The sequence below is a fragment of the Saccopteryx leptura genome, chromosome 3 (genome assembly GCF_036850995.1).
Source record: "Saccopteryx leptura isolate mSacLep1 chromosome 3, mSacLep1_pri_phased_curated, whole genome shotgun sequence".
NCBI classification, from domain to species: domain Eukaryota; kingdom Metazoa; phylum Chordata; class Mammalia; order Chiroptera; family Emballonuridae; genus Saccopteryx; species Saccopteryx leptura.
The window spans coordinates 330707729-330734963 of NC_089505.1; the positions used below are offsets into that span (position 1 = coordinate 330707729).

Genomic DNA, 27235 nt, shown 5'->3' on the forward strand with positions numbered 1-27235 from the left:
GTAAGCACCCTTTGAGGAAATGAAAAACCTGGCACATAATTTCATTACAGTTTCTAGTGCCTAGTCCTTAAAGCACCTAGGCAGTATTAAACACCAAGAAAACAACAAATAACTTTTAGGCCTGAAATGTATAATTGTGTGTAGTTTTAAAAAACAGTAATTGGCCTGATCTGTGGTGGTGCAGTGGATAAAGTGTCAGCATGGAATGCTGAGGTCGATGGTTTCAAACCTTGGGCTTGCCTGGTCAATGCACATATGGGAGTTGATGTTTCCTGCTTCTCTCTCTCTAAAATGAATAAAGTCTTAGAAAAACAGTAATTGAGGATAAATACAACACATTGAAAAGTATGATGCATTCAAGCTCCTCTTACTCAGAATTGACAATAAGTTCTCTAAAATCAGATACCAGTAAGACTTGGCTATTAGATGAGTAGGGTAACTATTCCTTTTAAGCTTGAATTTCTTCACACTTAAAATACTGCTGGCTGGTTTGCTCCTCCAATTAGGAAGATTGAAAACCTATATAGTATCTAGTTGCTAATTAGAAGGTACCCTATCTGGACTCGTGCAACTTTGCAAACTCAACCCTCTCCCCTTCTTCAGAGATAGCCCCAAACCAGCCCCACTTGTTTCCTTCACCAGGCACGTTTGTGTAATGCGTAAACTGCACAACCAGGTGCCTTGTTTCTTTCCTCCTTTTCCTTCCCCTCCCCTCTCCTCCCTTTCTCTCCTTTCTCCTTCCTTCCTTTTCTTTTTTGTGAGAAAAGGGGAGATAGTGAGACGAGGGGAGATAGGGAGACAGACTCCCACATGAGCCCCGACTGGAATCCATTCTGCAACCCCTGTCTGGGGCCAACGCTGGGATCCACCTGGCAGTGGTTGTCTGGGCCCAATTCTCTAATCAACTGAGCTATCCTCAGTGCCCGGGATGACACTCAAACGCAATCAACCCAATGACTATGGGAAGGGGGAAAGGGAAAGGGTGAGAAGCAGATGGACGCTTCTCCTGTGTGCCCTGACTGGGAATCGAACCCAGGACATCTATATGCTGGGCTGACCTTCTATCCCAGGCATGGCCAACATACAGCCTGCATAATGAGTTTATGTGGCCCGTGATTAAATTTTTAATATTCTCCGCTGCTTTAAAAATCTCAGCTACTCAGAAGCGGAAGCACCTTTGATTATTGGAAATCAAGATATTGAAGAGGATAGGGATATGCGGAAAAGAATTCCACATATGACTAATCTAGGGTTAACTTCCAATAATTGGTTGAATGGATTCGTGATATTTATTTTTTTTAAAAATTACATTATAAAGATTTACAACTTTTTTATTTTTTATTTTTATTTTATAAATAAATTTTTATTTTAATATGGTGACATCAATAAATCAGGGTACATATATTCAAAGAAAACATGTCCAGGTTATCTTGTCATTCAGTTCTGTTGCATACCCATCACCCAAAGAGAGATTGTCCTCCGTCACCTTCTATCTTTGTACCCCTCTCCCTCCTTCCCTCCCCCCGCTCCTCCGTAACCACCACACTCTTGTCCATGTCTCTTAGTCTCGTTTTTATGTCCCACCAATGTATGGAATCCTGCAGTTCTTGTTTTTTTCTGATTTACTTATTTCACTTCGTATAATGTTATCAAGATCCCACCATTTTGTTGTAAGTGATCCGATGTCATCATTTCTTATGGCTGAATAGTATATGTGCCACGTCTTCTTTATCTAGTCCTCTATTTTTTTTTATACAGTGATTAAAGCCTTTAAGCAAACTCTTGGCCAATACAGCAAGAATCTATAAAAGAGTAGTGTCCTTAACATGTTCATCAAGTCCAAGTTGGCCCCAATACCATGCCAAATCCCTGAAAAATGCAACCCAACCCCAGTTCAGTCTGTTAGGAGCTGTCACAAGGAACAGGAGTCCAGGAAAAGTCCACATCCAGGAAAAGTCCGCATGGCACTGGAGTTGTTGTCACAATTCTATATAAAGATTTACAACTTTAGTACTCGTCTGTACTCGATACGAACTGTTTGACGTTTAGCGGCGATGTGAAACCCACATTCTTTTAGGTGGAGTTTGCCAGTGCGCACCCAAGGTCAAATAATTTGTTATTTTTGTGGTCAAAGTGTGCTGAATCAAGTGGCATTGTAGCATAGACAATAGCTGCAATTGATAACTGAAAACGTGTTCAGGCTGTTTGTAAAAGGAAATAATTGTTTTATTTGTGACATAACCCCTTCAAGCTCATTCTATTAAATATTGTTTCAATTGATTGTGATACAGTTTGGCTATTTATACGGTATGTAATTATATTTTTATTAAAATATATTTTTGTTAAAATAATATTATATATTAAAAATTTTTTCACTCACATTTATTCATAAACAAATTACATAATAAAATTTTGTTTACTTAAATCATTTTTGTATTTAACATTTTTAAATTTTAATATTTCGTCTGATCCATGAAAAAAGTTTTCTTTCTAATCTGGCCCAGGGGCAAAAATTGTTGGCCATGCCTGCTCCATCCACTGAGTCAACTGGCCAGGGCCCACATGCCTGGTTCCTACTGTCAAAGAAATGGCTTTCAGAACAATACATTAGAATACTTCCTAATGCCTGGCACTTGGCCAGGCATTGGAAATATAAAGAGAATGCAGAGTAGTCTACCTTTGGAGTCTGGGAAGAGGGCCATGTAACAGATTATCACAGTAAGACCTAATAAAGTGATCGAAGAGAAACACACAAATTGCTATAGGATCACTAATAAAGGAACTATCCAATTTTCTTGGATAGGGCTCTGGCCAAGGAAAATTCGGAAAAGAAGAGGCATCTGACTTGGAGTTCATAGAATATCAGAAATTAATGAACTGGGAGTAGGACATTAGGACTTCTGGTAACAAGCTCAAGAGTCTTTTCCCATACCAAGCATAGGAAAACCTTGACTTGAAACTTCACCACTTTGATCTGGTCTCGAGTCCCACCATTTTAACTGGGTTTGTTGTTCTACATCGCTTTTTGCTTTTGAAGTCATCCAGACAGGCTCAGCAGTGGGGTTTGTATAAACAGTGTAATAAGCAGTATTGCCAGAACTGTTCCCCTGCATAGATCTCTTGGGAATCTGTGGAGGCAGTAGGTGGCTGGTCAAAGGCCAGGGATTCCAGAGTGTGGACAAATGGTCTCCTTGAAGATACAGCAAACAGGACATTCCAGGAAGTGAGAGCAGCATAGTCCCACAGTATTTTGTTTTTCAGATGAAAATATCCTTAGTGACAAACACATTTAATTTACTGTAGGTGTGACTTTTGGTTATGCAACAGAATTGTGAATCAGAATGTCATTTTTGAAAGACCTAGACTGCTTATTTTCCTGGACGGATCAGTGAGTTTTGCCCAGAAAAGTAGTTCCCAGACCACAGACTACATTCCTAACTCTAGTGAACCTTCTCCCTTATTGGCACGTGCTACTGGTTGCCAAAATCATGGCTCTACACAGGCCACTGTCACCTTCAGAAAAACAACTCAGTGTGTGTCCTTTTGGCAGGAAATCAGAGAGGGAGAACTATCATATTCAGGCATCAGACTGATTGTATGGTGGGGGTGGGGGGAATGGAGGTAATGATTTTTATTTCTTCCCATATAGTAGGGACTCTGCTGTTGCTGTGATGTTCTGAAATGATGGTGTCCTCTGAAGCTGTCACAGAGCTCGAGGACTAGAAGCATCACTGAACACTGTTCTGCACAGTACTGACATCAACAACAAAAATCAATAAATAAAATTAGAAATGAGAGTGGAGAAATAACAACTGACACAACAGAAATACAAAATATTGTAAGAAAATACTATGAAGAACTGTATGCCAAAAAATTAGACAATCTAGATGAAATGGACAAATTCCTTGAAACATATAATCTTTCAAAAATTAATCTGGAAGAATCAGAAAACCTAAACAGACCAATTACAACAAATGAGATCGAAACAGTTATCAAAAACTCCCAAAGAAAAGTCCTGGGCCTGATGGCTTCACAAGTAAATTCTACCAAATATTCAAAGAAGAACTAACTCCTATCCTTCTTAAGCTATTTCAAAAAATTCAAGAGGAAAGAAGACTTCCAAGCTCCTTTTATGAGGCGAGCATAATTCTGATTCCAAAACCAGGTAAAGACAACACATAAAAAGAAAATTATAGGCCAATATCCCTGATGAATTTAGATGCTAAAATCCTCAACAAAATATTAGCAAACCGGATGCAGCAATATATGAAAAAAAATCATACATCATGATCAAGTGGGATTTATTCTGGGGAGGCAAGGCTGGTACGATATTCACAAATCAACCAATGTGATTCATCACATAAACAAAACAAAGGAGAAAAACCACATGAAAATTTCAATAGATGTAGAAATAGCATTTGATAAAATCTAGCACCCATTCATGATCAAAACTCTCAGCAAAGTGGGAATACAGGGAACATACCTCAACATAATAAAGGCCATCTATGACACACCCACAGCCAACATCATACTCAATGGGCAAAAATTAAAAGCAATACCCTTAAGATCAGGAACAAGGCAGGGATGATCCCTTTCACCACTCTTATTCAACATAGTCCTGGAAGTCCTAGCCACAGCAATCAGGCAAGAAGAAGAAATAAAAGGGATCCAAACTGGAAAAGAAGAAGTAAAACTATCCTTCTTAGCAGATGATATGATATTGTATACAGAAAACCCTAAAGTCTCAGTCAAAAAACTACTGGACCTGATAAATGAATTCAGCAAAGTGGCAGGATATAAAATTAATACTCAGAAATCAGAGGCATTTTTATACACCAACAATGAACTGTCAGAAAAAGAAATTAAGGGAACAATTCTCTTCACTATTGCAACCAAAAAAATAAAGTACCTAGGAGTAAATTTAACCAAGGAGATTAAAGACTTGTATTCGGAAAAGTATAAAACATTGATAAAAGAAATCAAGGCAGATACAAACAAGTGGAAGCATATATCATGCTCATGGTTAGGAATAATAAACATTATTAAAATGTCTATATTACCCAAAGCAATTTATAAATTCAATGCAATACCAGTTAAAATACCAATGACATACTTCAAAAATATAGAACTCATATTCCAAAAATTTATATGGAACCAAAAGAGAACACGAATAGCCTCTGCAATCTTGAAAAGGAAGAATAAAGTGGGAGGCATCACACTTCCTGATATCAACTTATACTAGAAGGCCATTGTACTGAAAACAGCCTGGTACTGGCATAATAACAGGCATATAGATCAATGGAACAGAACAGAGAACCCAGAAATAAACCCACACTTTTATGGACAACTGATATTTGACAAAGCAGGTAAGAGCATACAATGGAGTAAAGACAGCCTCTTTAACAAATGGTGTTGGGAAAATTGGACATTTACCTGTAAAAAAATGAAACTAGACCACCAACTTACACCATTCACAAAAATAAACTCAAAATGGATAAAAGACTTAAATGTAAGCCGTGAATCCATAAGCATCTTAGAAGAAAACATAGGCAGTAAGCTCTCCAACATCTCTCGCAGCACTATATACATATTTGCTGATTTATCTCCACGGGCAAGTGAAATAAAAGACAGGATAAACAAATGGGACTATATCAAACTAAAAAGCTTTTGTACAGCTAAAGACAGTAAGAACAGAAAAAAAAGACAAACTATACAATGGGAGAACATAATTGACAGTATGTCTGATAAGGGGTTAATAACCAAAATTTATAAAGAACTGGTAAAACTCAACACCAGGAAGACAAACAATCAAATCAAAAAATGGGCAAAAGAAAAAAAAAATGGGCAAAAGAAATGAATAGACACTTCTCCAAAGAGGACATACAGATGGCCAATAGGCATATGAAAAAAATGCTCAACATCACTAATCATTAGAGAAATGCAAATTAAAACCACAATGAGATATCACCTCACACCAGTCAGAATGACGCTCATCAACAAAACAACACAGAATAAGTGCTGGCGAGTATGTGGAGAAAAAGAACCCTCCTGCACTGCTGGTGGGAATGCAGACTGGTGCAGCCACTGTGGAAAATAGTATGGAGATTCCTCAACAAATTAAAAATCGAACTGCCTTTTGACCCAGCTATCACACTTTTATGACTATACTCCAAGAACACCATAGCACTGTTTGAAAAGAAGAAATGCACCCCCATGGTTATGGCAGCATTGTTCACAATAGCAAAGATCTGGAAACAGCCCAAGTGTCCGTCAGTGGACGAGTGGATTAAAAAGCTTTGGTACATATATACTATGGAATACTACTCAGCCATAAGAAATGATGACATCAGATCATTTACAACAACATGGATAGACCTTGATAACATTATACTGAGCTAAATAAGTAAATCAGAAAACACTAAGAACTATATGATTCCATACATAAGTGGGTCATAAAATGAGACTCAGAGACATGGACAAGAGGGTGGTGGTTGGGGGGGGGGGGGGATGGAGGGGAGGAGCACAAAGAAAACCACATAGAAGGTGACAGAAGACAATTTGACTTTGGTGATGGGTATGCAACATAATCAAATGTCAATACAGTGTGTCCGTAAAGTCATGGTGCACTTTTGACCAGTCACAGGAAAGCAACAAAAGACGATAGAAATGTGAAATCTGCACCAAATAAAAGAAAAACTCTCCCAGTTTCATACCTATTCAATGCAGTTCGATGTGGGCTCACGCAGAGATTTTTTTAGGGCTCCTTAGGTAGCTATCTCGTATAGCCTCTACAGACTCGTCACTGACTGATGGCTACCAGAACGGGGTTTCTCCACCAAACTGCCGGTTTCCTTCAACTGCTTATCCCACCCAGTAATGTTATTCCTATGTGGTGGCGCTTCGTTATAAACGCGCCGATATTCACGTTGCACTTTGGTCACAGATTCGAATTTAGCGAGCTACAGAACACACTGAACTTTCCTCTGTACCGTCTACATCTTGACTGGCATGGCCGTGGGCTGCTCCGCTGTATATACGGTGTTACGTCATCACCTGCGCATGCGCACATGCTGCCACATCATCCTACAGAAACTGGGAGGGTTTTCTTTTTATTTGGTGCAGATTTCACATTTCTATTCTTTTGTTGCTTTCCTGTGACTGGTCAAAAGTGCACCATGACTTTACGGACACACTGTATAACTTGGAGATGTTGTCACTGAACATATGTACCCTGAGTTATCAATGTGACCCCATTAAAATTAATAATAATAAAAAAAGAGAGAAGATAAAAAAAACAAAACCCCACTATTTTACTGATTAGTTCCTAGCTATTCCAGGCCACACACTGTTAAACCAGGTTCTCCTTTGATGACCCCTATGTTGAAATAAAAGGAGGTGGTGAGTTATGCAGCACCAGCTCTCAGAAACTGCCTGAGGGCCCTCATTGCAACAATCTGATAACCACAGAAAGCATGGAGAAGTACCTCCCTGCCCTTGTTTGTAATCTTCCAGAGCCTGTAACACTCCTATGCTCTCAGTAACTAGGGAATGGAAAACCCTGGCTCTTGTTATTATTCAGGAAGAGAACGTGAGACAAACTCAAGAACATTTTGTAAACATGAAAAGAACATTTCTACAAAGTAGGCAGGCACATCAAAACATGTCAGTTCAAAGAATAAAGATGTAAGGGCAGCCATAGAGAGTTGAGGGATGTGTCAGCCTATATTTAAGGACCCTGCCAAAGGGGGATTACCTGTGAGTCATTTGGAAAGTATTATACACCAAAATATCCTCAATCACCCTATAAAAACTTTACATTCTTCAGCTCAGGGATGTGAAAAAGAGAGCCTCATCCTACCAGTTGCTTATGCCATAATCTAGGAACCATCACATTTCTTTTTCCATTATTTCCCTCCCAACACATCATCAATCCATCAGCAAGTCAACCTTCAAATTATATATTGATCTATCCTCTTTTTATTTCTACTGCCACAATCCCAATCCAAGCCACAATAACTCTTGCCCAGGCAACCTCAATAGCCCACCTACTGGTTTCTACATACTTTCTCTGGCTCCCCTCCACCATTGGTTTCTGTATGGGAGGAGGTCTTTCTAAGCATAAATAAATGGAAAATATTATCAAAGTAAAAGTTCTGTAAATCTGACAACATAGAAAGCTTAAAATTTTAAATATCAAAATTATTCCTTAGCTGTATGAGAAAGTTGGGGGAGAGAACTTTTACTTTTTTTTTTTTTTTTTTGTATTTTTCTGAAGTTGGAAACAGAGAGGCAGTCAGACATACTCCCGCATGTGCCTGACCAGGATCCACACGGCATGCCCACCAGGGGGCGATGCTCTGCCTATCCAGGGCATTGCTCTGTTGCGACCAGAGCCCTTCTAGCACCTGAAGCAGAGGCCACAGAGCCATTCTCAGCGCCCGGGCCAACTTTGCTCCAATGGAGTCTTGGCTGCGGGAGGGGAAGAGAGAGACAGAGAGGAAGGAGAGGGGGAGGGGTGGAGAAGCAGATGGGTGCTTCTCCTGTGTGCCCTGGCGGGGAATCAAACCCGGGACTCCTGCACCCCAGGCCGACGCTCTACCACTGAGCAAACAGGCCAGGGCTTTTACTTTTTATATTATGTTTTTATATCAGGGGTCCCCAAACTACGGCCCACGGGCCACATGCGGCCCCCTGAGGCCATTTATCCGGCCCCCACCGCACTCCCGGAAGGGGCACCTCTTTCATAAGTGGTCAGTGAGAGGAGCACATTGACCATCTCATTAGCCAAAAGCAGGCCCATAGTTCCCATTGAAATACTGGTCAGTTTGTTGATTTAAATTTACTTGTTCTTCATTTTAAATATTGTATTTGTTCCCGTTTTGTTTTTTTACTTTAAAATAAGATATGTGCAGTGTGCATAGGGATTTGTTCAGTTTTTTCTTATAGTCCGGCCCTCCAACGGTCTGAGGGACAGTGAACTGGCCCCCTGTGTAAAAAGTTTGGGGACCCCTGTTTCATATTATTTATGTGTATGTTTTATTTATTTATTAGCGAGAGAGACACAAACAGACAAACAGGAAGGGAGAGAGATGAGAAGCATCAATTCATAGTTACAGCATCTTGGAGGTTTATTGTTTGCTTTCTCACGTGTGCCTTGATGGAGGGGGCGGTGTGGGGGGGAGCCAGCCAAGCCTTTAACCCCTTGCTCAAGCCAGCGACTTTGGTCTCAAGCCAATGACCTTGGGCTTTAAGCCAGCGACTTTGGTCTCAAGCCAATGACCTTGGGCTTCAAGCCAGTGACCTTTGGACTCAAGCCAAAGACTGTGGGGTCCTGTGGATGATCCCACGCTCAAGGCAGTGACCTCATGCTCAAGCCTGCGACCTTGGGGTTTCAAAACTGTGACCTCAGCGTACCAGATCAACACTTTATCGACTGGTCAGGTGGATTTCATTTCATTTGTGTTTCATGCTGTGACTTTTGACTAACCTCACCGTCTTTAGTAAGGATAACAAAGCCTAGCTGATGATTATTTTTGTTCCTTAAAATGGAGTATAGCCTGACCTGTGGTGGCACAGTGGATAAAGCATCGACCTGGAATGCTGAGGTAGCCAGTGCAAAACCCTGGCTTGCCTGGTCAAGGCACATACGAGAAGCTACTATACTAGTCAGTGCTTCCTTCTCCTTCTCCACCCCTTTCCTTCTCTCTCCTCTCTCTAAAATCAAGAAATAAAATCTTTAAAAAAATATAGTATAAACATTTTTGTGAGTAATGGCATGACAACAGAGATAAATATTAAACTGGTGATAGTATTGATTGTAAACAAGCATCTATCACAAGACCACCAGGAGGTATGGTCCCTGATGCTACTGCATTCTTTGTTGCTTTGTCTTGTCAATCATTACTACATGAGTTATACCATCAAAAAAGTACAGTAACGGGTCTGTATCAGAGAATAATATTCCCATAAGTAAACTAACTACCCTATTGTTACAATAATATAATGTTATAGTAATTAAGTATATAGAAATATAGAAAAATATGGAAGATATATAGAAATAAATTAGGATATAATATTAAAACCCGTTAAGGCAAATGAATAAGGCTATGCCCTCTGGATGGGAATTAATCTGGTTTGTACAGATATGATAGGCAGATATGCCTTTTTGCGCAGGACCCAGTTAGTGCCTGTGTGAAGTTATATATAGATTAAAGGTGGCTTCCCTAGGAACACTTTAATAGTCGCTTGATGTAACATTTCTGAAGATTAACATAAAAAGGGCTCCCTGCTAGAAACTCCCAAAAAGGTGGTTTGATGTGATAATCCTGTAGATTAACACCTGGTAGGCCAGAAAAGGTACTAAAGCAAAGGGGCCCCCTGCTGCCATAGTCGCCCAGACTCCAACATTGAACGTGGACTGTCTCCATGCCGCTCTGACCAAGGACAGCTGAGAAGACCACACCGATAGAGCCCCATTAAGCTGTACTCAGGCATGCCTTAAGGATTTGAGAGTAATAAACTGCCTGTGTGATTCTTGCAACAAACTTGCGTGTGTGTTGTATCTTTCCTCCAGTGGCAATTGGTCTCGGTACCAATAAGTAGCATCCTCATAGCTGCCTCGAGTAGTCTCAAAGAGGCTGCCAGCTCTGCTGTTAAGCAGGAGTGTCCCACTGCATGGGGAAGTTGAATTGGGGACTCCTGATCGATGTAGAGCTCAGGCTTTACTGGGACACCTATAATAGATTCTGTTACATTCTATAGTGTGGCTTCATTGTTCTTTGGTCTGAAGATACCTTTTGGTTATACTGGCTATTTCACCTTCACCCTACCGTCAGACAAGTTCTTTGGCATTAAGTACATTCATATCATTGAGCCACCATCACCACCATCCATTTCCAGAATTCTTTTCATTTTGAAAAACTGAAACTCTACCCATTAAATAACTCCTCATTCTTCCTTCTCCTATACCCTGGCAACCACCATTCTAATTTCTATGTCTATGAATTTGATTACACCAGGTCTACCTTATATAAGAGGAATCATACAGTATGTATGTGTATATAATCATACAATAAGGTTCATCCAAGTTGTAGCATGTATTAGAAGTTACTTTCTTTTTAAGGCTGAATAATATTCCATTTATGTATATACCACATTGTTTATCCATTCATCAGTGAACATGTCGGCTACTTCTACTCCTTGGCTAGCGTGAATAATGCTTCTATGAACATGAGTATACAAATATCTTGAATCCTCACTTGCATATTTTTATATTTAAAACTTTTTTGCACCATGGAAATTGTATTAGTAATCAGTTCCTGCATAACAAACCACCCCAAAAGCTCATGACTCATAACAATAATTGATTTATTTAGTGACAGTGAGAGAAGGTCAGACAGTCAGGGAGAGAGAGATGAGAAGCATCAATTTTTGTTGTGGCACCTTAGTTGTTCATTGATTGCTTTCTCATATGTGCCTTGAATAGGGTGGGGGGAGCTCCAGCTGAGCCAGTGACCCCTTGCTCAAGCCAGTGACCTTGGGCTTGAGCCAGCGACTTCTAGGCTTCAAGCCAGCAACCTTTGGGCTCAAGCCAGTGAGCCTGCGCTCAAGCTGGATGAGCCTGTGCTGAAGCCAGCGGCCTCAGGGTTTTGAACCTGGATCCTCAGCATCCCAGGCTGATGCTCTATCCACTGAGCAACTGCCTAGTCAAGCATAACAATTTATTATTTCTCCTGGTTTTGTGGGTAGGCTGAATGGTTCTTTTGCTTGTTTACCTGGCCTCAGTCACATAGTGGCATTTAGCCAGACGATCTGGCCCCTATGGGTGGGCCAACAGGTCCAAGAAGGCTTTATTACATGTCTAGCAGTTGGTTTTGGCTCTTGCCTGGTTCTCCTCCATGTGATCTCTTATCCTCCCTCTAATAGGTTAGGCCAATTTCCTTATATGGCAGACTTAGAAAATGTTGAAGAGGGGAAAGCAGAAGCTGCAAGGTTTTGGAGGTGTAGGCTCTGAAACTTGCTCAGTGCCACTTCACTTATGTTCTATTGGTTAAAGCAAATGTCATAGATTGTTCAGATTTAAGTGGTGGGAAAGAAAGTCTACCTCTTGATGAGAGTAGCTGCAAAAAATCTGTGGTCATATTTAATCTACCACAGGAATATATTACCTATTCAAAAATGCTAAATAAAAATATTTATAAATAAATCTTAATGATATGGAAAAATTCATATTATACTTTAAACAACAGAGAACAAAACTGTAAATGAATTAAGATTTATATTTGTACTGCCTGGCTTCTCTGTCTTTTCCCCCATTTCTACTAGAGATAATGGCTCAACTCAAAATGGTTTAAATAGTAAGGAATATGGATTATTTTACATAACAAGAAGTCCCAAGGAAGGGCAGCTCCAATGACACCTACACACTAACGTCAGCAGAAACCCAAAGCCATGTTACATACATTTCAGCTCAATTCTTAGGCTAGTTTCCCTCATGGATGCAAGACAGCTGTTTCAGTTATAGGCATCACATTTAGAAATGGCAACATCCACAGGAAGAAGAGGTATACATCTTCCTGTGTCTCTGTGCCCTTCTCATCTCTTTCTTTTGAAAATAATTTAAATAGTATACAGAAAAGCTGAGAGTGGTGCAATGACTAACCACACACCCTCTATCTAGATTCAACAACTGACAGCATTGTGCCACATACCAACACTGCTTCATCTCTCTTCTTCACTGTAATATATATCTATGTCTATGTCTATATCTGTATCTATATCTATCTTCTTTCCTGTATCATTTGAAAGTAAGTTGTAGACATCACCTACACAATTCAGCGTATATTCCCTAAGAATAACGATGTCTCCTGTGCCATGGCTGGTAGCTCAGTTGGTTAGAACATCGTCCAGATACACCAAGGTTGCGGGTTGATCCCCATTCGGGGCACATATCAGTTCCATCTTTCTCTTTCTCTCTCCCTTCCTCTTTTTCTCTCTCTCTCTCTAAAAAAAAGTCTCTTATAGAATCACAATATCATCACACTTGTAAAAAATTAACAGAATTTCCTACCATTACTCAATGCTGTCCAAGTTTAAATTTCCTCAGTTATCTCTAAAATGTGTTTTATAGCTTATCATTTTCAAACAAGAAGCCAATCAAGTCCAAGTTCATAAATTAAATTTGGTTTCACACTTCTTCAGTACTTTTTGATTTAAAACATTGCCTCAATTTATTTCATGACCCTGAGATTTCTTTTGTATTATTCTGATATGTTTCCTCATGGTGTTATCTTGTTCCTGTTATCTTTGTATTTCTTATAAGCTTCCAGATTAGATTTAGAAGCTTAACCACATTTATGTTAAACCTTTCTTGTAAGAATATTTCATAATTGATGTATTGTATCTTGTGTCTCCTTTTATTAGTGAGGTAACTTTCTCAGAAGCCCCATAGTGAACTTTTTCACTAGTGTCATTGGTCAGAACAAAGAAACATGCACTGTCCTGGACTAATCGCTGGTGATGGCATTGGAAATACCATGCACAGATTCACCATAGTATGTATTCGGTGGGCTGAGGATGACGCCCACAAAGAAGAGGATGCTGACATCGTCCTCCTCTATGAAGGAGGAAGGTGGGTCCATGCACAAAAAGGGTTCTGCCAATGGAGGAAGCAGTCAGTATCCTTTCCCCGACTCCCCTGGGAATCTGCAAATTCCGTTGGTGCTATCTTCACCCCAAGTCTGATATCCACCCACTTTTCTCCATCTCCACTCCCACCCTTGTCCAAGTCACCAACTCTGGCCCACTCTATAGCCAAAAGCCTCTAACCTGCCTCTCTCTGCTCCTAATATATTCTCCAGACACCAGAGTTGTCTATTGAAATCTCAGTGGACTATGTCTAACCACTGCTTTACTCCCTCCAGTGGCTTCCCAGTGCACTTAAGATAAAGTCCTGAAATCTCAACTTTACCTACAAAATGTCACATAATTTGGTCCCTGCTTATCTATCCAGTCTGACCTAGTCCACCCTCCTACACATTCAGTAAGTGCCAGGTACTTTCACTCTGTTCTTTGAATGTGCTGAACCCTTGACTGATTCAGGACTTTCGCACATGTTCCCTCTTGTGGAACACTACTCCTACGCTTTGCCTGGCAGCAGAAAACAGTAGTTGTTATGTTCTAAATTGTGCCCTCCCCCATTCATATGTTGAAATCCTAACCTCTAGTAGCTCAGAATGCGACTGTTATTTACAGATAGAGTCTTTAAAGACGTAATTAAGGTAAAATTAGGTCATTAGGGTGGGCCCTTATCCACTATGACACAGACACACATAGAGGGAACAGCATGTGAGGAAACTGGGAGAAGGTGGCAATCTACAAGCCAAAGTGAGAGGCCTCGGAAGAAATCAATTCTGCTAACATCTTGATCTCGGAAAGCTAACCTCCAGAACTGTGAGAAAATAAATGTCTGTTGTTGAAGCCACTCAGTCTGTGATACTTCGTTACGGCAGCCCTACTAAACTATATGGTAAGTAGTTAAGCCATTGAATTCTGGAGCAGGCTTCCCAAGTATAAAACCTGCCTCTGTCAATCACTAACTGCAACTTGGGGAAAATTACTTAACCTTTTCATGCCTTGGTTTCTTTTTCTGTAAAATGGAGATGATTGCAATAGTATCAATAAAGTGACAACCATCTGTTTTGCACCAGTTTGAGGGGTTTTCTGGGATGCAGGCCTTTCTGTGCTAAAACCTTAGCAGACTGAATATAGTTGCTGTGAGTCTGAATTAATACTATATTAGAAGTCCTAGTACACGGTAAGCACTCAATAAATAACAGGTATAATTACTACTGATTAAATTTCAGATCTTACCTTAACTGTCACTTTTTCAAAGATACTTTCCCTGATCCCATAATCTGGATTAGGACTCCTTGTTAAATTCTCTCATAGTATCTGGTTCACTTATTGTCAGTGGTTTCCCAAAATCCATTCTCCTTATTTTCAACAACAAAACCCCTGATTTCTAACTGCCTGGATTAAAGACAATTATTTCTCAGTTTCCCTTGCGGAAAAGTTCTGACCAATGGAATACGAGCCAATAAGATATATGCAGCCCTGGCCGGTTGGCTCAGCGGTAGAGCATCGGCCTAGCGTGCGGAAGACCCGGGTTCGATTCCCGGCCAGGGCACACAGGAGAAGCGCCCATTTGCTTCTCCACCCCTCCGCGGCGCTTTCCTCTCTGTCTCTCTCTTCCCCTCCCGCAGCCAGGGCTCCATTGGAGCAAAGATGGCCCGGGCGCTGGGGATGGCTCTGTGGCCTCTGCCTCAGGCGCTAGAGTGGCTCTGGTCGCAACGTGGCGACGCCCAGGATGGGCAGAGCATCGCCCCCTGGTGGGCAGAGCATCGCCCCTGGTGGGCATGCCGGGTGGATCCCGGTCGGGCGCATGCGGGAGTCTGTCTGACTGTCTCCCTGTTTCCAGCTTCAGGAAAATGAAAAAAGAAGAAGAAAAAAAAAAGATATATGCAAATTCTGGGTTGTACCCTTAAAGCAGCAGGTTCTTTTTTTTTTTAATTTATTATTATTTTTTATTTTATTTATTTATTTTTAGAGAGGGACAGAGACAGAGAGGGAGAGAGAGGAGAGAGAGACAAGGGGGGAGGAGCAGGAAGCATCAACTCCCATATGTGCCTTGACCAGACAAGCCCAGGGTTTCGAACTGGCGACCTCAGCATTTCCAGGTCCACGCTTTATCCACTGCGCCACCACAGGTCAGGCAAAGCAGCAGGTTCTTAAACCGTGGAAGCACTGGATAAAATTCAGAGGACTTTGAACTTGAATGGAGGTGGAGGGGAGAGAGGGAAACATTTATTTGTTGTTTCACTTAGCTGTGCATCCATTGATTCCTTCCCGTTTGTGCGCTGACAGGGGATCGAAGAGGAAACCTTGGTGTTTGAGATAACGCTCTCATCCACTATGCTAACCCGCTAGGGCTGGATTTTATATATGATATATATAAATAAATGAAGCGGGTTTAAACTTGTATGAAAAGTCTCGTGTGTGTCTGCCAGAGCTAAAGAACAGAAGCCCAGAGGGAATGCAGAAGAACTGAGGTCCTGCATAGGCTGAGGAGACAGTTTTGGGGAGCAAAACCAAAGCAGGGTGAACTGGCTAGAGTTCTTAGGTTCAGACAGCAGAGTACTCTTTCCTTTGGGTTGAAGGAGAAACAGGAAGCTGGAGTCACAGCTGTAAATAGCCAGAGTTGAAGCTGAAAGGTATACAGAGGCTCTATCATGGAGGGGCTGTATCCTACGTGCAGCTGTAAAACAGGTAAGGGTCATGATCATTTTAGAAAGAACCAGTATGCCTGCAGCATGAGCAGTCGAGGCAAATCTTGAGGCAGAAGTGTCACTGGTCCTGAGGATAAGAGTCCCAAAGGAGGCTCATATTCTATGTAAATAAGTATTTAAAAGTCATAAATAAAGCTAGTTAACTGTCTAAAGAGTCTCTACCCTCCTACCTGGACAAATGCATTTTCAAAAAGAAGGACCTGGAAGGAAGGTGGAGAGGCTGGCGGATTTACGCGGGGCGTTCCTGGAACCAAGAAGGCAAAGAGCGCGGCGGCCGCCCAAATGTAGAGAACCACAGCGACACCTGGCTCTTCTTCGAGCAATTTCCGAGGGCCACCTTCCCGCCGCGGAGAGCGGCGCGGGTGTAGCGGCCGGAGGCGTGGCCTGGCGTGACCGCGGGCCGACGGCGCGGGGTCGAAGGGCACACGACGTCCGTGTCATGGCGGCCTCCGTGCTGGGCTCGGCCTGGCCCCAGCTACCGTTTGGCATACCGGGCTTGTGTCGCTGCCGGCTTCCCCGGGGCCCGTGGGCGCGCGCGCGGCGGCTCCCGGGGCCCGCGGGTTCCGGGCGGAGCGTGGGCGCAGCCAGCGGACCTGGCGCCTCGGGTACTGACCGCTACTGCATGGAATTGCTGCGGTGAGCGAACCTGGCCTGCCCCCGGCGAGAGGCCCGGGAGCAGCCCCAAGGGGCACGGCGGGCGCGCTGGCTGGTGTCGGGGCGTCCGGATGGCGGGCGAGGAGACCCGCTCCTTGCTGCGTCCTCCAGCGTGTGCGCTCGGGTTGGCTCCGGACGAGGGTGTGTAGGAGAGTGAGGCAACAGGAACTGTTAGATGGGTCACAAAATTGCCCTTTCGTCTATCGGCTTGAGTGAACCTTAATTTTTACCCAATTAAACGTTTTGCATATATAGCTTTTTTAAGTTTCAAAGACGACTAGTAATTTTAATTACCATAGCAACTGACTTTTTCCTGTGTGTCAGGCTCTGTGCAAAGCAGTTACAAAGACAGTCTGATCCTGAACAAGTTCTGGTTTAGGAGCACTCATACGCACCCCTCTTTGAAAATTTGAATATAAATTTTGACTCCCCCAAAACTTAACTGCTAATAACCCACTGTTGACCGGAAACCTTACAGATAACATGACAGTTGATACTGTATTATACTAAAGTAAACTAGAGAAAATGTTAAGAAAATAAGGAAGAGAAACCACATTTACAGTATTGATGGAGGAAAAAACCCCACGTGTAAGTGAACCCACACAGCTCAAACACGTGTTGTTCAAGGGTCAACTGTAATTTACTTAATCTTTATTACAAATTGTGAGGGACAAATGTAGTCTCACCACTTAAGGTTATGAGGATTAAAGCATATAGAACAATGCCTGCATAAAGCAAGGGCACTGTGATTATAACTGTAAGCCATTACAGTATTACCTCATTTAATGGACTGGGAAACTGAGGTTTAGAGAAACTAAGGAGTTTACCCGAGGTTCACTAGAATAGCCTCATAGAGTCAGGGGCTTGATGATCGTTTTGTTTTTCCTGATTAACACTAGAAAGCCTGGCACGTGGGAATCGCTGCTAATCAGCTGTGGAATGGAGTTAGATGAATCAGATCCCCTGACACATCTAAGCAGGGGCCTCCTTGGAGTCCAGGTCTGATTGCAGAGACCAGTGGCTTAGCCTCTTGCTGCCTATCAGATATGCTGTACTTAGTCATGACAGTGGTCAAAATGCTCTGAGTACCTGGTCTCAAGGTCTTCCGAAGTGTTTAAAAATTAAACATCTTGGATTTGATTGGGCTAGTAAATCCCAATTTTTAAAAATTTATTTTAGCAAAATGTAGTACAACAAAATTCCCATGTTTTGTTTTTAATCACTTTTTTAATACAGTTCCTCCCACACTTTATTTGTTGATTACTTATAGGGGAAACAAAATAGCAGTAGAGGAAATCAGGGCATTAAGAATTTTTAAAGTCAGAACTGCTAAAAGGTTATGTTTATTATTATGTATTTTAAAGTTGCCATTCTTTTGATGATTAATTTGTTACCAAAATGTATCATATGTATGTACCATGTCCACTTGTCCAGTGAAATTTTTCTTTAATATAAGTAGTGTCCTAACTTTTTTATCCACAGGTGAATAATTACTCTTACTAATTTCTTATGTATTCTTGCAATAATAGTCCATGGCTATCACTTGATAGCTTTTCGCAAATATGTATTTACAAACGGCCAGATTCTTACTCTGTCCATGTTGGTATTTGAATGGAATGGAGGCTATTGACTCTGGTGGTTTATTTAAAAGCCTGGATTTTGCAGGCTGACCTGATCTGAATTTATTCATCCTAGATCTGTCACTTGGGAAAGTTACTTAAAGATTCAGCTTTTTCCTCATTTGTACATTTATTTCTACTACTACCTTATAGTGTAGTTGCAAGGATTAAATGTGATGATGTATAAGAAAAATGCTGGCACATAAATACTCATAAAATAGTTTTAGAGTAAAAACAAAATGAAATTTGAAAGGGAGATTAGAACTTTTGGCTTCTAATTGTCCATTAATTTTTGCAAGATTTGTCCTCTGAAATTATTTGTGCAGGGTTCTTTTTGATATGTATCTTATGGAAGGCCTCCAAATATCATATCAGAAAAGATACCAGGCCATAACTTCAGGTTAGCCAGCTGGGTTCTCTTAGGAATCTAGGTTCCTGGAAAAATCTCAAACCTGATTTTCATAGGCTTCTTGGGGTTTGTTTTTAAGGAACTGCTGCCTCAGGCCTTAGGATTGGTGCTATAATAAGGAGGTGCTAGTGGTGGTTTCTGGAAGTGCATTTGTACTCCATGCTCTTCCTGCCTCCCTGAGGAACCAGTTCTTCCTCTGTGTTTCTGTGGCACAGATCCATGGACTTATTCTAGTAGTTCCAGCACCAGATATGCTTATTTCATGTGTCTGTCTCTCTCTACTAGACTAAAGTCTATACCTATCTTCAGTGTCTAGCACAGTTCCTTGCACATAGTAGGCACTAAATACATGTTAGAATTCGTGAGTGAATGAAAGGTTATTGGCTTTGTTGCTGTATAAAGCCATCATAGTTTGGCATTTCTATCAGGGACAGTTCTTAGGTAACGTGGACCTTGATTAGCCACTTAGGATATCTTGCATACCAATAATTGGTGTTTATAACAATGATCCTGAGTGATGAAGAAATGGATAAATCAGTATATCCTATTTTTAATGTAAGGAAGTAGGTAATATTGTTTAGAAACATTTCCAATGAAAATTAAAAAAAATAATTGTTAACAGAGCCAACTCTTAGCTGTGTAAAATATCTTATTTACCAAAGTTTGTTACAGTTGTATTACATTGTTATTTCTTTTTTTCAGTTCCCTGTAAGAAACTTAAAGGACTTCACATATTGGTTGTTTTTAGGAGATTTGCAGTCGGAGGTTATCAAACCTCATTTTGCAAATTAGGAAATAAACACGGCTGGTATCATTTATGTCAGTAACTAGTTGAGTGGTAGAAATTAAAATTGTAGTTTTGATTCTGATATTCAGTGTTTTCCCACTGTTTTCATAGTAACTTCTGAGTTTTTTAAACACTTGAAGTTCAGAGACTTTTTTGGGTTTTTTTGTTTTTTTTGTTTTTGTTTTGTATTTTTCTGAAGCTGGAAACGGAGAGACAGTGAGACAGACTCCCGCATGCGCCCGACCGGGATCCACCCGGCACGCCCACCAGGGGTGATGCTCTGCCCACCAGGGGGCAATGCTCTGCCCCTCCAGGACGTAGCTCTGTTGCGACCAGAGCCACTCTAGCGCCTGGGGCAGAGGCCAAGGAGCCATCCCCAGCGCCTGGGCCATCTTTGTACCAATGGAGCCTTGGCTGCGGGAGGGGAAGAGAGAGACAGAGAGGAAGGAGAGGGGGAGGGGTGGAGAAGCAGATGGGCGCTTCTCCTGTGTGCCCTGGCCGGGAATTGAACCCGGGACCTCTGCACGCCAGGCCAACGCTCTACCACTGAGCCAACTGGCCAGGGCCCTTGAAGTTCAGAGACTTTTTATAGTATAAAAAAATTTAAAAATATTTATATTTATATTTACACATTTAAAAATAAAAACTATAGAACTGTTTTACTCACACTGTCCATTTTGTAGCTGAAACTCCTTATAGTGAGATTTATGTTTTTTAAGTAGAGCTAAAGGATCTTTTCCTTTTGTTTACATGGAAGTTGAGGGAAATTGTGAGGGAATGACTAGAAGGCATTTAAGTTCTCTGTTATGAACCAATTGCAAAGTGGGAGCAGTCTGAACTTTCTTAAAGTCCATGGAATGAAGTTTTCCCATTTCATAATGAATACTATTTAATAGGAAATAATGTTTTCGTAAGATTCCAGTATATTACAATGAAAGTAGCCTAGTTGACAGGCAGTCTGGTAAGTACTTTATACTTCAGTCATCCTAGAATGACTGTAGTAAGGATTATATTTTTTAAACTTTTACTTTGAAGTAATTTCATATTTACATAAAATTACAGAAATAGTACACAAAGCTTCAATATACTCTTTACCCAAATTTCCTTATTGTTAACACTCTGAACCATTTGAGAATAAGATGTAGACATGATGTCCCATTCCTTCTTTATATTTTAATATGTATTTCTTAATATACCATGAATCTCTCCTGTATAACTTTTGTATAACCATCAAATCAGAATATTGAAATTGACCAATATTAACATATAATCCACAGAATCTATTTTAATTTTACCGATTATTCTGTTATGTCTTTCATACATCTGGATGATGTGCTACATTTAGTTGTCATATCTCTTTAGTCTTCTCTAATTTGTAATAGTTTCTCAGTGTTTCCTTATCTTTCATGAGCTTGACATTTTTTTTTTTTTTTTGTATTTTTGTATTTTTCTGAAGCTGGAAACGGGGAGAGACAGTCAGACAAACTCCCGCATGCGCCCGACCGGGATCCACCCGGCACGCCCACCAGGGGCGAGGCTCTGCCCACCAGGGGCGATGCTCTGCCCCTCCGGGGGGTCGCTCTGCCACGACCAGAGCCACTCTAGCGCCTGGAACAGAGGCCAAGGAGCCATCCCCAGTGCCCGGGCCATCTTTGCTCCAATGGAGCCTTGGCTGTGGGAGGGGAAGAGAGAGACAGAGAGGAAGGGGGGGGGGGAGGTGGAGAAGCAAATGGGCGCTTCTCCTATGTGCCCTGGCCGGGAATCGAACCCCGGTCCCCCGCACGCCAGGCCGACGCTCTACCGCTGAGCCAACTGGCCAGGGCCAGAGCTTGACATTTTTTAAAGAGAACAGGCCAGTTACTTTGTAGACTCCTAATTTTGGTTTATTTAACATTTCCTCATGATTTATACATTTTTGGCAGGTATTTTATAGAAATGATGCTGTGTTTTTCTCAGCATTATATCAAGAAGCACATAGTGTGCTGGCTGGGTAAGCTTGGTTAGTTAGAGTGTCATCCTGATATGCCAAGGTTATGGGTTTGTTCCCCAGTGAGGGCACATACAAAAATCAGCCAATGAGTGCATAAATAAATGTAACAACAGACTGATGTTTCTCTTTCTCCCTTTCTCTCTCTCTCTCAAATCAATCAATAATAATAAGAAGGACATGACATTGATTTATCGTATTACTGTGGTGTGAAATTTTTATTACTTGGTTGAGAAGGTGTCTTTTAGGTTTCTTCCTTGTAAATTTAATTAAAAGAATGTTAATTAGCCTGACGAGGAGGTGGCACAGTGGATAGAGCATCTGACTGGGACGCAGAGGTCCCAGGTTCGAAACCCCGAGGTCGCTGGCTTGATTGTGGGCTCATCTGGTTTGAGCATAGCTCACCAGCTTGAACCCAAGGTCGCTGGGTTGAGCAAGGGGTCCCTTGGTCTGCTGTAGCCCCCTGGTCAAGGCACATATGAGAAAGTAATCAGTGAACAACTAAGGTGCTGCAACAAAGAATTGATGCTTCTCATCTCTCTTCCTTCCTGTCTATCTGTCCCTATCTGTCTCTCTCTCTCTCTCTGTTCCTGTCATAAAAAAAATGTTAATTAGTAAGTGATACATATTTTTTGAGGAGATACTTCAGTACTGTGTAAATATCCCATTTCTATCCAACTTTTACCTACTTAACATTTCCAGACATTTATTGAATTTGATTTTTTTGCTTGAATCAGTTATTTCTTTTTAGTTATCAAATGATGATTTAAAAAGATAACATCATGTCTTCTAGATTTATCAGATGGTGTACAGATTGTTAAATGTTTCCTTCTCTTCCTATTTATTATTCTTTACTTTATATTGACATAGACTCATGGAATCCTGTTACAACCTGTTACTATCATTATTTTTTTGATGCTGAAATTATCTCAGACTTACCTAAAGAGAACTTTGTCAATTTCTTTGTCCTTTGACAAGCCCCTTCCTTTTTCCTGCTCAACATTTCTTTCTGCTCAAGAAGATGTTTCAGGCTTATCTTGTATTTTCCCTGCCCCAGGTGTGGAGTCAGTCATTCCTCTAAGGATCCCTATTTATTTTCAGTGGAGAAAGCTATTTAGAAACCATGATCTAGGTCAGGGGTCCCCAAACTTTTTACACAGGGGGCCAGTTCACTGCCCCTCAGACCGTTGGAGGGCCGGACTATAAAAAAAAATTATGAACAAATCCCTATGCACACTGCACATATCTTATTTTAAAGTAAAAAAAAACAAAACGGGAACAAATACAATATTTAAAATAAAGAACAAGTAAATTTAAATCAACAAACTGAACAGTATTTCAATGGGAACTATGCTCCTCTCACTGACCACCAATGAAAGAGTTGCCCCTTCCAGAAGTGCGGTGGGGGTGGATAAATGGCCTCAGGGGGCCACATGCGGCTCAGGGGGCCGTAGTTTGGGGACCCCTGATCTAGATGTTAGGTGTGTTCAGTGATACTGGGCTGGACCGGGAGGGATATCATTGCTGCTAGGTTCTCTCAGCAGACACTGCTAGGAAGCGTAAGTGTAGTATGTGTGAGTGTGTGTGTATACACCTGAGCATACACCACCCCCAGCCCTGTATTGTTTCCTGTCAGTATGTCTTATCTGTTTATCTATGTATGAAAAACTGTGAGTTCATACCAGTACTTGTTAAAACTATTTTCTTGATTTCTACTTTGGTAGCTTATTTGAATTCTCATAAAGTGATTCTGAAATAATTAAAATTATAAGTACTACATAAGTCAAAATAAATTAATAGAGATTAATTATTTTTTATTTTGATCTGGTCTGGGATTGTGGGTAGATATATTTTTAGTAATTGTAGGGAAACAGGTATAGAATATATGAAATTTGAGTCCTCTTTTGAATTGAAGCCTCATTGTTTTCAGGTAATTCTGATCAGTATTCTTTTGTGCGTGGTTTGAAAGTCAAAAGTAACTGCCTTTTTTTGCCTATTTGTTTTAGGAAACGAGATTATGAAGGCTACTTGTGCTCCCTGCTGCTTCCTTCAGAATCCAGAAGCTCTGCTTTTGCACTCAGAGCCTTCAATGTGGAACTGGCTCAGGCTGGTATTAAAATACCTTAAAGATTATTTGCAAAAATGGTGATATAATGTGTTTAATGCCGAACAATAAAGAAATATAGCTGTAATTTATATGTTGGATGGGTTTAAGGTCTCTGCTGGTGATTTTTTCCCCCCTATTTAGGCTTAACAGTTTATTTTCTAAAATAAAAGTAGCTAATGAACTTACTTTTTCTGTAAATACCATTCTGGAATTTGTTTTTCTTTTTGTAGGGATATTATAAAACTGTACAATGAACATTGCCTATTTGTCTGTTAATTAGGTTAATCAGAGTATTTCTGCTTATCCTCTCCCACATAGCGGTTTTAAAAGCACTTAAAAAATTTTTTTTATTTAAAAATTACAGTTGACATATAATATTATATTAGTTTCAAGGGTACAACATAGTGATTAGACATTTATATAACTTATAAGGTGATCACTTTGATAATAAATCTAGTGCCTGTATTGCACCATACATAGATATTACAATATTATTGACTGTATTCTCTATGTTGTACTTTACATCTCCATGACTATATGTAACTATCAATTTGTACTTTTTAATCCCTTCACCTTTTTTACCCATCCCTCCCAAAACCCTTTCCCCATCTAGTAACCATCAAAATGTTCTGTCTCTGAGAGTTTGTTACTGTATTGTTTGTTCATTATTTTGTTTTTTAGATTCTACGTATGAGTGAAATCGTATGGCATTTGTCTTTCTCTGTCTGACTTATTTCACTCAGCAAAATACCCTCTAGGTCAGCGGTTCTCAACCTGTGGGTCGCGACCCCGGCGGGGGTCGAACGACCAAAACACAGGGGTTGCCTAAAGCCATTGGACCCCTGTGTTTTGGTCATGTTTTGGTCGTTCGACCCCCGCCGGCGTCGCGACCCACAGGTTGAGAACCGCTGCTCTAGGTTCACCTATGTTGTTGCAGATGACAACATTTCATTCTTCTTTATTGTTCTGAGGCCTCTTGGTAGGTTTAGGCCATGGTCAGAGCTACTTGGTATGAGCTACAAAGTATCTTCAGATGGTTTCCACTTGTGCTGGGCATGGAGGTGCCTGGGAGAGGCTACACTGCCAACTGGCTGCTACTAGTGCCAGGCTTGGGACTGCTTAACAGGAGGTATGGGATATGCTGAGTTCAGATGCTGCTGGTTTGGCGTTTGTCTGCAGCACAAGCCAAAATAGGCTATTGGTATGGAAAAGCCACTGGATGCGACTTGGGTGGGCTGGAAAGTTGGCCCGGTCTCAGGGAATCACCAGGACAGGGCAAACAATGTTAGGCAGGTTGATGGAGACTCAGATATGGTGCCTGCCTGCACTTGCAGGGAGAGGGCTTAGCAAAGGCACAACGGCTTCTGTTAGCACTTCTTTCTGGGAGAAAGTTGCCCCTTTAGCTCTGGTCCTGAAGCTAGAAAATTATTTTCCTGATCATGTGTCCCTGGTGCTTTTTGAACTTTTCCCCAGAGGTGGAGCTCAGATCCAGATTGTGGCTCTTTAAGAGGGACTACTTGGATTCCAGCAGCCCTCTGTCTCACTTGGACACAATCCCTGCTGGTTTTTACCGCCAGAGGTTACGGGGACTTCTCTTCCTGGCACTGGAACCCTGGACTGGGAGCTTACTGTGGGGCTGGGACTCATCACTCCTTAGGGGAGACCTCTGCAGGCAAGATATCTCTCCCAATTAAAAAAAAGTTTTTAACTTTTTGGGGGGTGACATTGGTTAATAAAATTATACAGGGTTTTTTTTTTAACCTTTCAAAGAAGTGCTTTTATTTATAAGGCTTAGGAAAGGAAAAATGCTCTAGAAAAAGGAAATTTTAAAATAGGTGTTCAGTGAGGGCCCAGGAGCAATGAGTGGTTCTGGTGGGGTCGAGGTTGAGTTTTGCTTTTACTGGTGGTCACTTCCAGACTGTGAGGACAGTTCTCCCTTAGTCTTTTGATTAGGCCCCCTTTGGACCCTAGTGACTGGCCAGAATGACTTCTCAGCTCTCTATCAGAATTTCCTAATTGCCACAAACGTTTTGGGGGGATGATTTGTTTCATTTACAGTCTCCATTAGGGACCTCAGCGTTAAAGGTGTCATTAGTTAGGTTATACGTAAGGATTCAGTTATTGGAGGTGCTAGGTAAGAGATGGGGACACATTAACCATGATCAGCCAGGGCTTCAGCTTATTGTGTATGATGATGTTGTAGCTGTAGCAGTAAAACAGTGCTTGTCATTGCTCATCACTGGCGCCATGGCCTTCAGCAACTGCACCGTGACCCAGCGGACCTTGTCAGACAGCTTGCTGCTTACCTGCTTGCCTCAGGTGCTCTCCAGGCACAGTCGCAGGTTGTTCACAGTTCACTTGCCCCCATGTATGTGGTTGTAGTCCGCCCTGTGTTCCTTAGCGTTGGTGAGATGAGTGAACATGTTGACCAGCTCGCTGGTCCTGGTGTACTATGCAGAAGCAGCAATGCCCAGGCTTCTACATGGTACAGCTCAGCAGGTGGTACTAGCCCCCAGGACATACAGGTGCAGGTTGAACTTGCTCTCACTGATTAGTAACAGGTTGTTGATACAGAGAAAGATCACATAGGCTTCCTTAGTGGATTGAGACATGAGTGATGTTTTGCTGTCCTATCAGCTCTTTTGAGGTAGTTTCCATTCTTTTTGTGTGTGTGTATGCCAGAAAACTCCCTTCTTTCTCTAGTTCTTTCCTATATTTTAAAATATTTTTTACCATCAGATCCTCTGGGTCAGTTTATAGTGGTTCCTAAAATGGTTGACTATTTGATCTCTTGAGAACTAATAGCCAGTGTTGACACTGAAGACATTTTGGATGGTTTGCACACTCACCCAGTAAAAATGCCAGTCCTCTTTTTCTGACACCTGGCCCATCCTGTCTTTTCAAAGTTATATATCAGCACTCACTTCTCAATATCAGTAACTCATTTCACTATTCCTGCTATAATCCATCTGTACATGGAGTCAGTGGGAATGTCCAGTTTCTCTTTAGTTTCACTGACTCTTGTCTGGGCTCTTTCCTGATGTCAGATTATTTCCCTGTCACTTTCTTCCATGGCTGTAGAATGCAGAGCAGGGCATCTCTGAGTGGCTCCCTGCCTCCAGTCCCACTCTGAGCTTGCAGGAGTTTGCCCAGCCACTGTCCTGCCTACTTTTGGGGTGGTTCCCTGGCAACCAAAGATGCAATGGCTGGTGCCTAAAATCATATAGGTTTTGAGTGTATGGTTCTATAATACACATCTGTATATTGCATTGTGTATTTATCACCCAAAGTTATATCTCCTTTTTTTTTTTCTCTATTCTTAGAAA

The 27235-nt window shown here is 41.3% G+C and overlaps 2 protein-coding genes and 1 pseudogene across 6 annotated transcripts in view; 1 reads left to right on the forward strand and 2 right to left on the reverse strand.

Annotated features, from left to right (window-relative positions):
* The window catches only part of TP53INP1 (tumor protein p53 inducible nuclear protein 1), a 124517-nt gene extending 107900 nt beyond the window's left edge, over window positions 1-16617 (reverse strand). The window contains exon 1 of the mRNA XM_066379173.1: window positions 16517-16617. The gene's annotated coding sequence lies outside the window, so the exon portion shown is untranslated. The remainder of the gene's footprint in view (window positions 1-16516) is intronic.
* NDUFAF6 (NADH:ubiquinone oxidoreductase complex assembly factor 6) overlaps window positions 14308-27235 on the forward strand; it is a 52486-nt gene continuing 39558 nt past the window's right edge. The window contains exons 1-2 of one of the 5 annotated variants that reach the window (XM_066379161.1): window positions 14308-14527; window positions 23809-23912. In XM_066379161.1, the coding sequence (XP_066235258.1) occupies window positions 14464-14527; window positions 23809-23912 (168 nt within the window). In that variant the 5' untranslated portion in view covers window positions 14308-14463. The other 4 variants (XM_066379159.1, XM_066379163.1, XM_066379160.1 and 1 more) reach the window with 4 other exon arrangements.
* On the reverse strand, window positions 25817-26886 carry LOC136397502 (polyglutamylase complex subunit TTLL1 pseudogene; annotated as a pseudogene).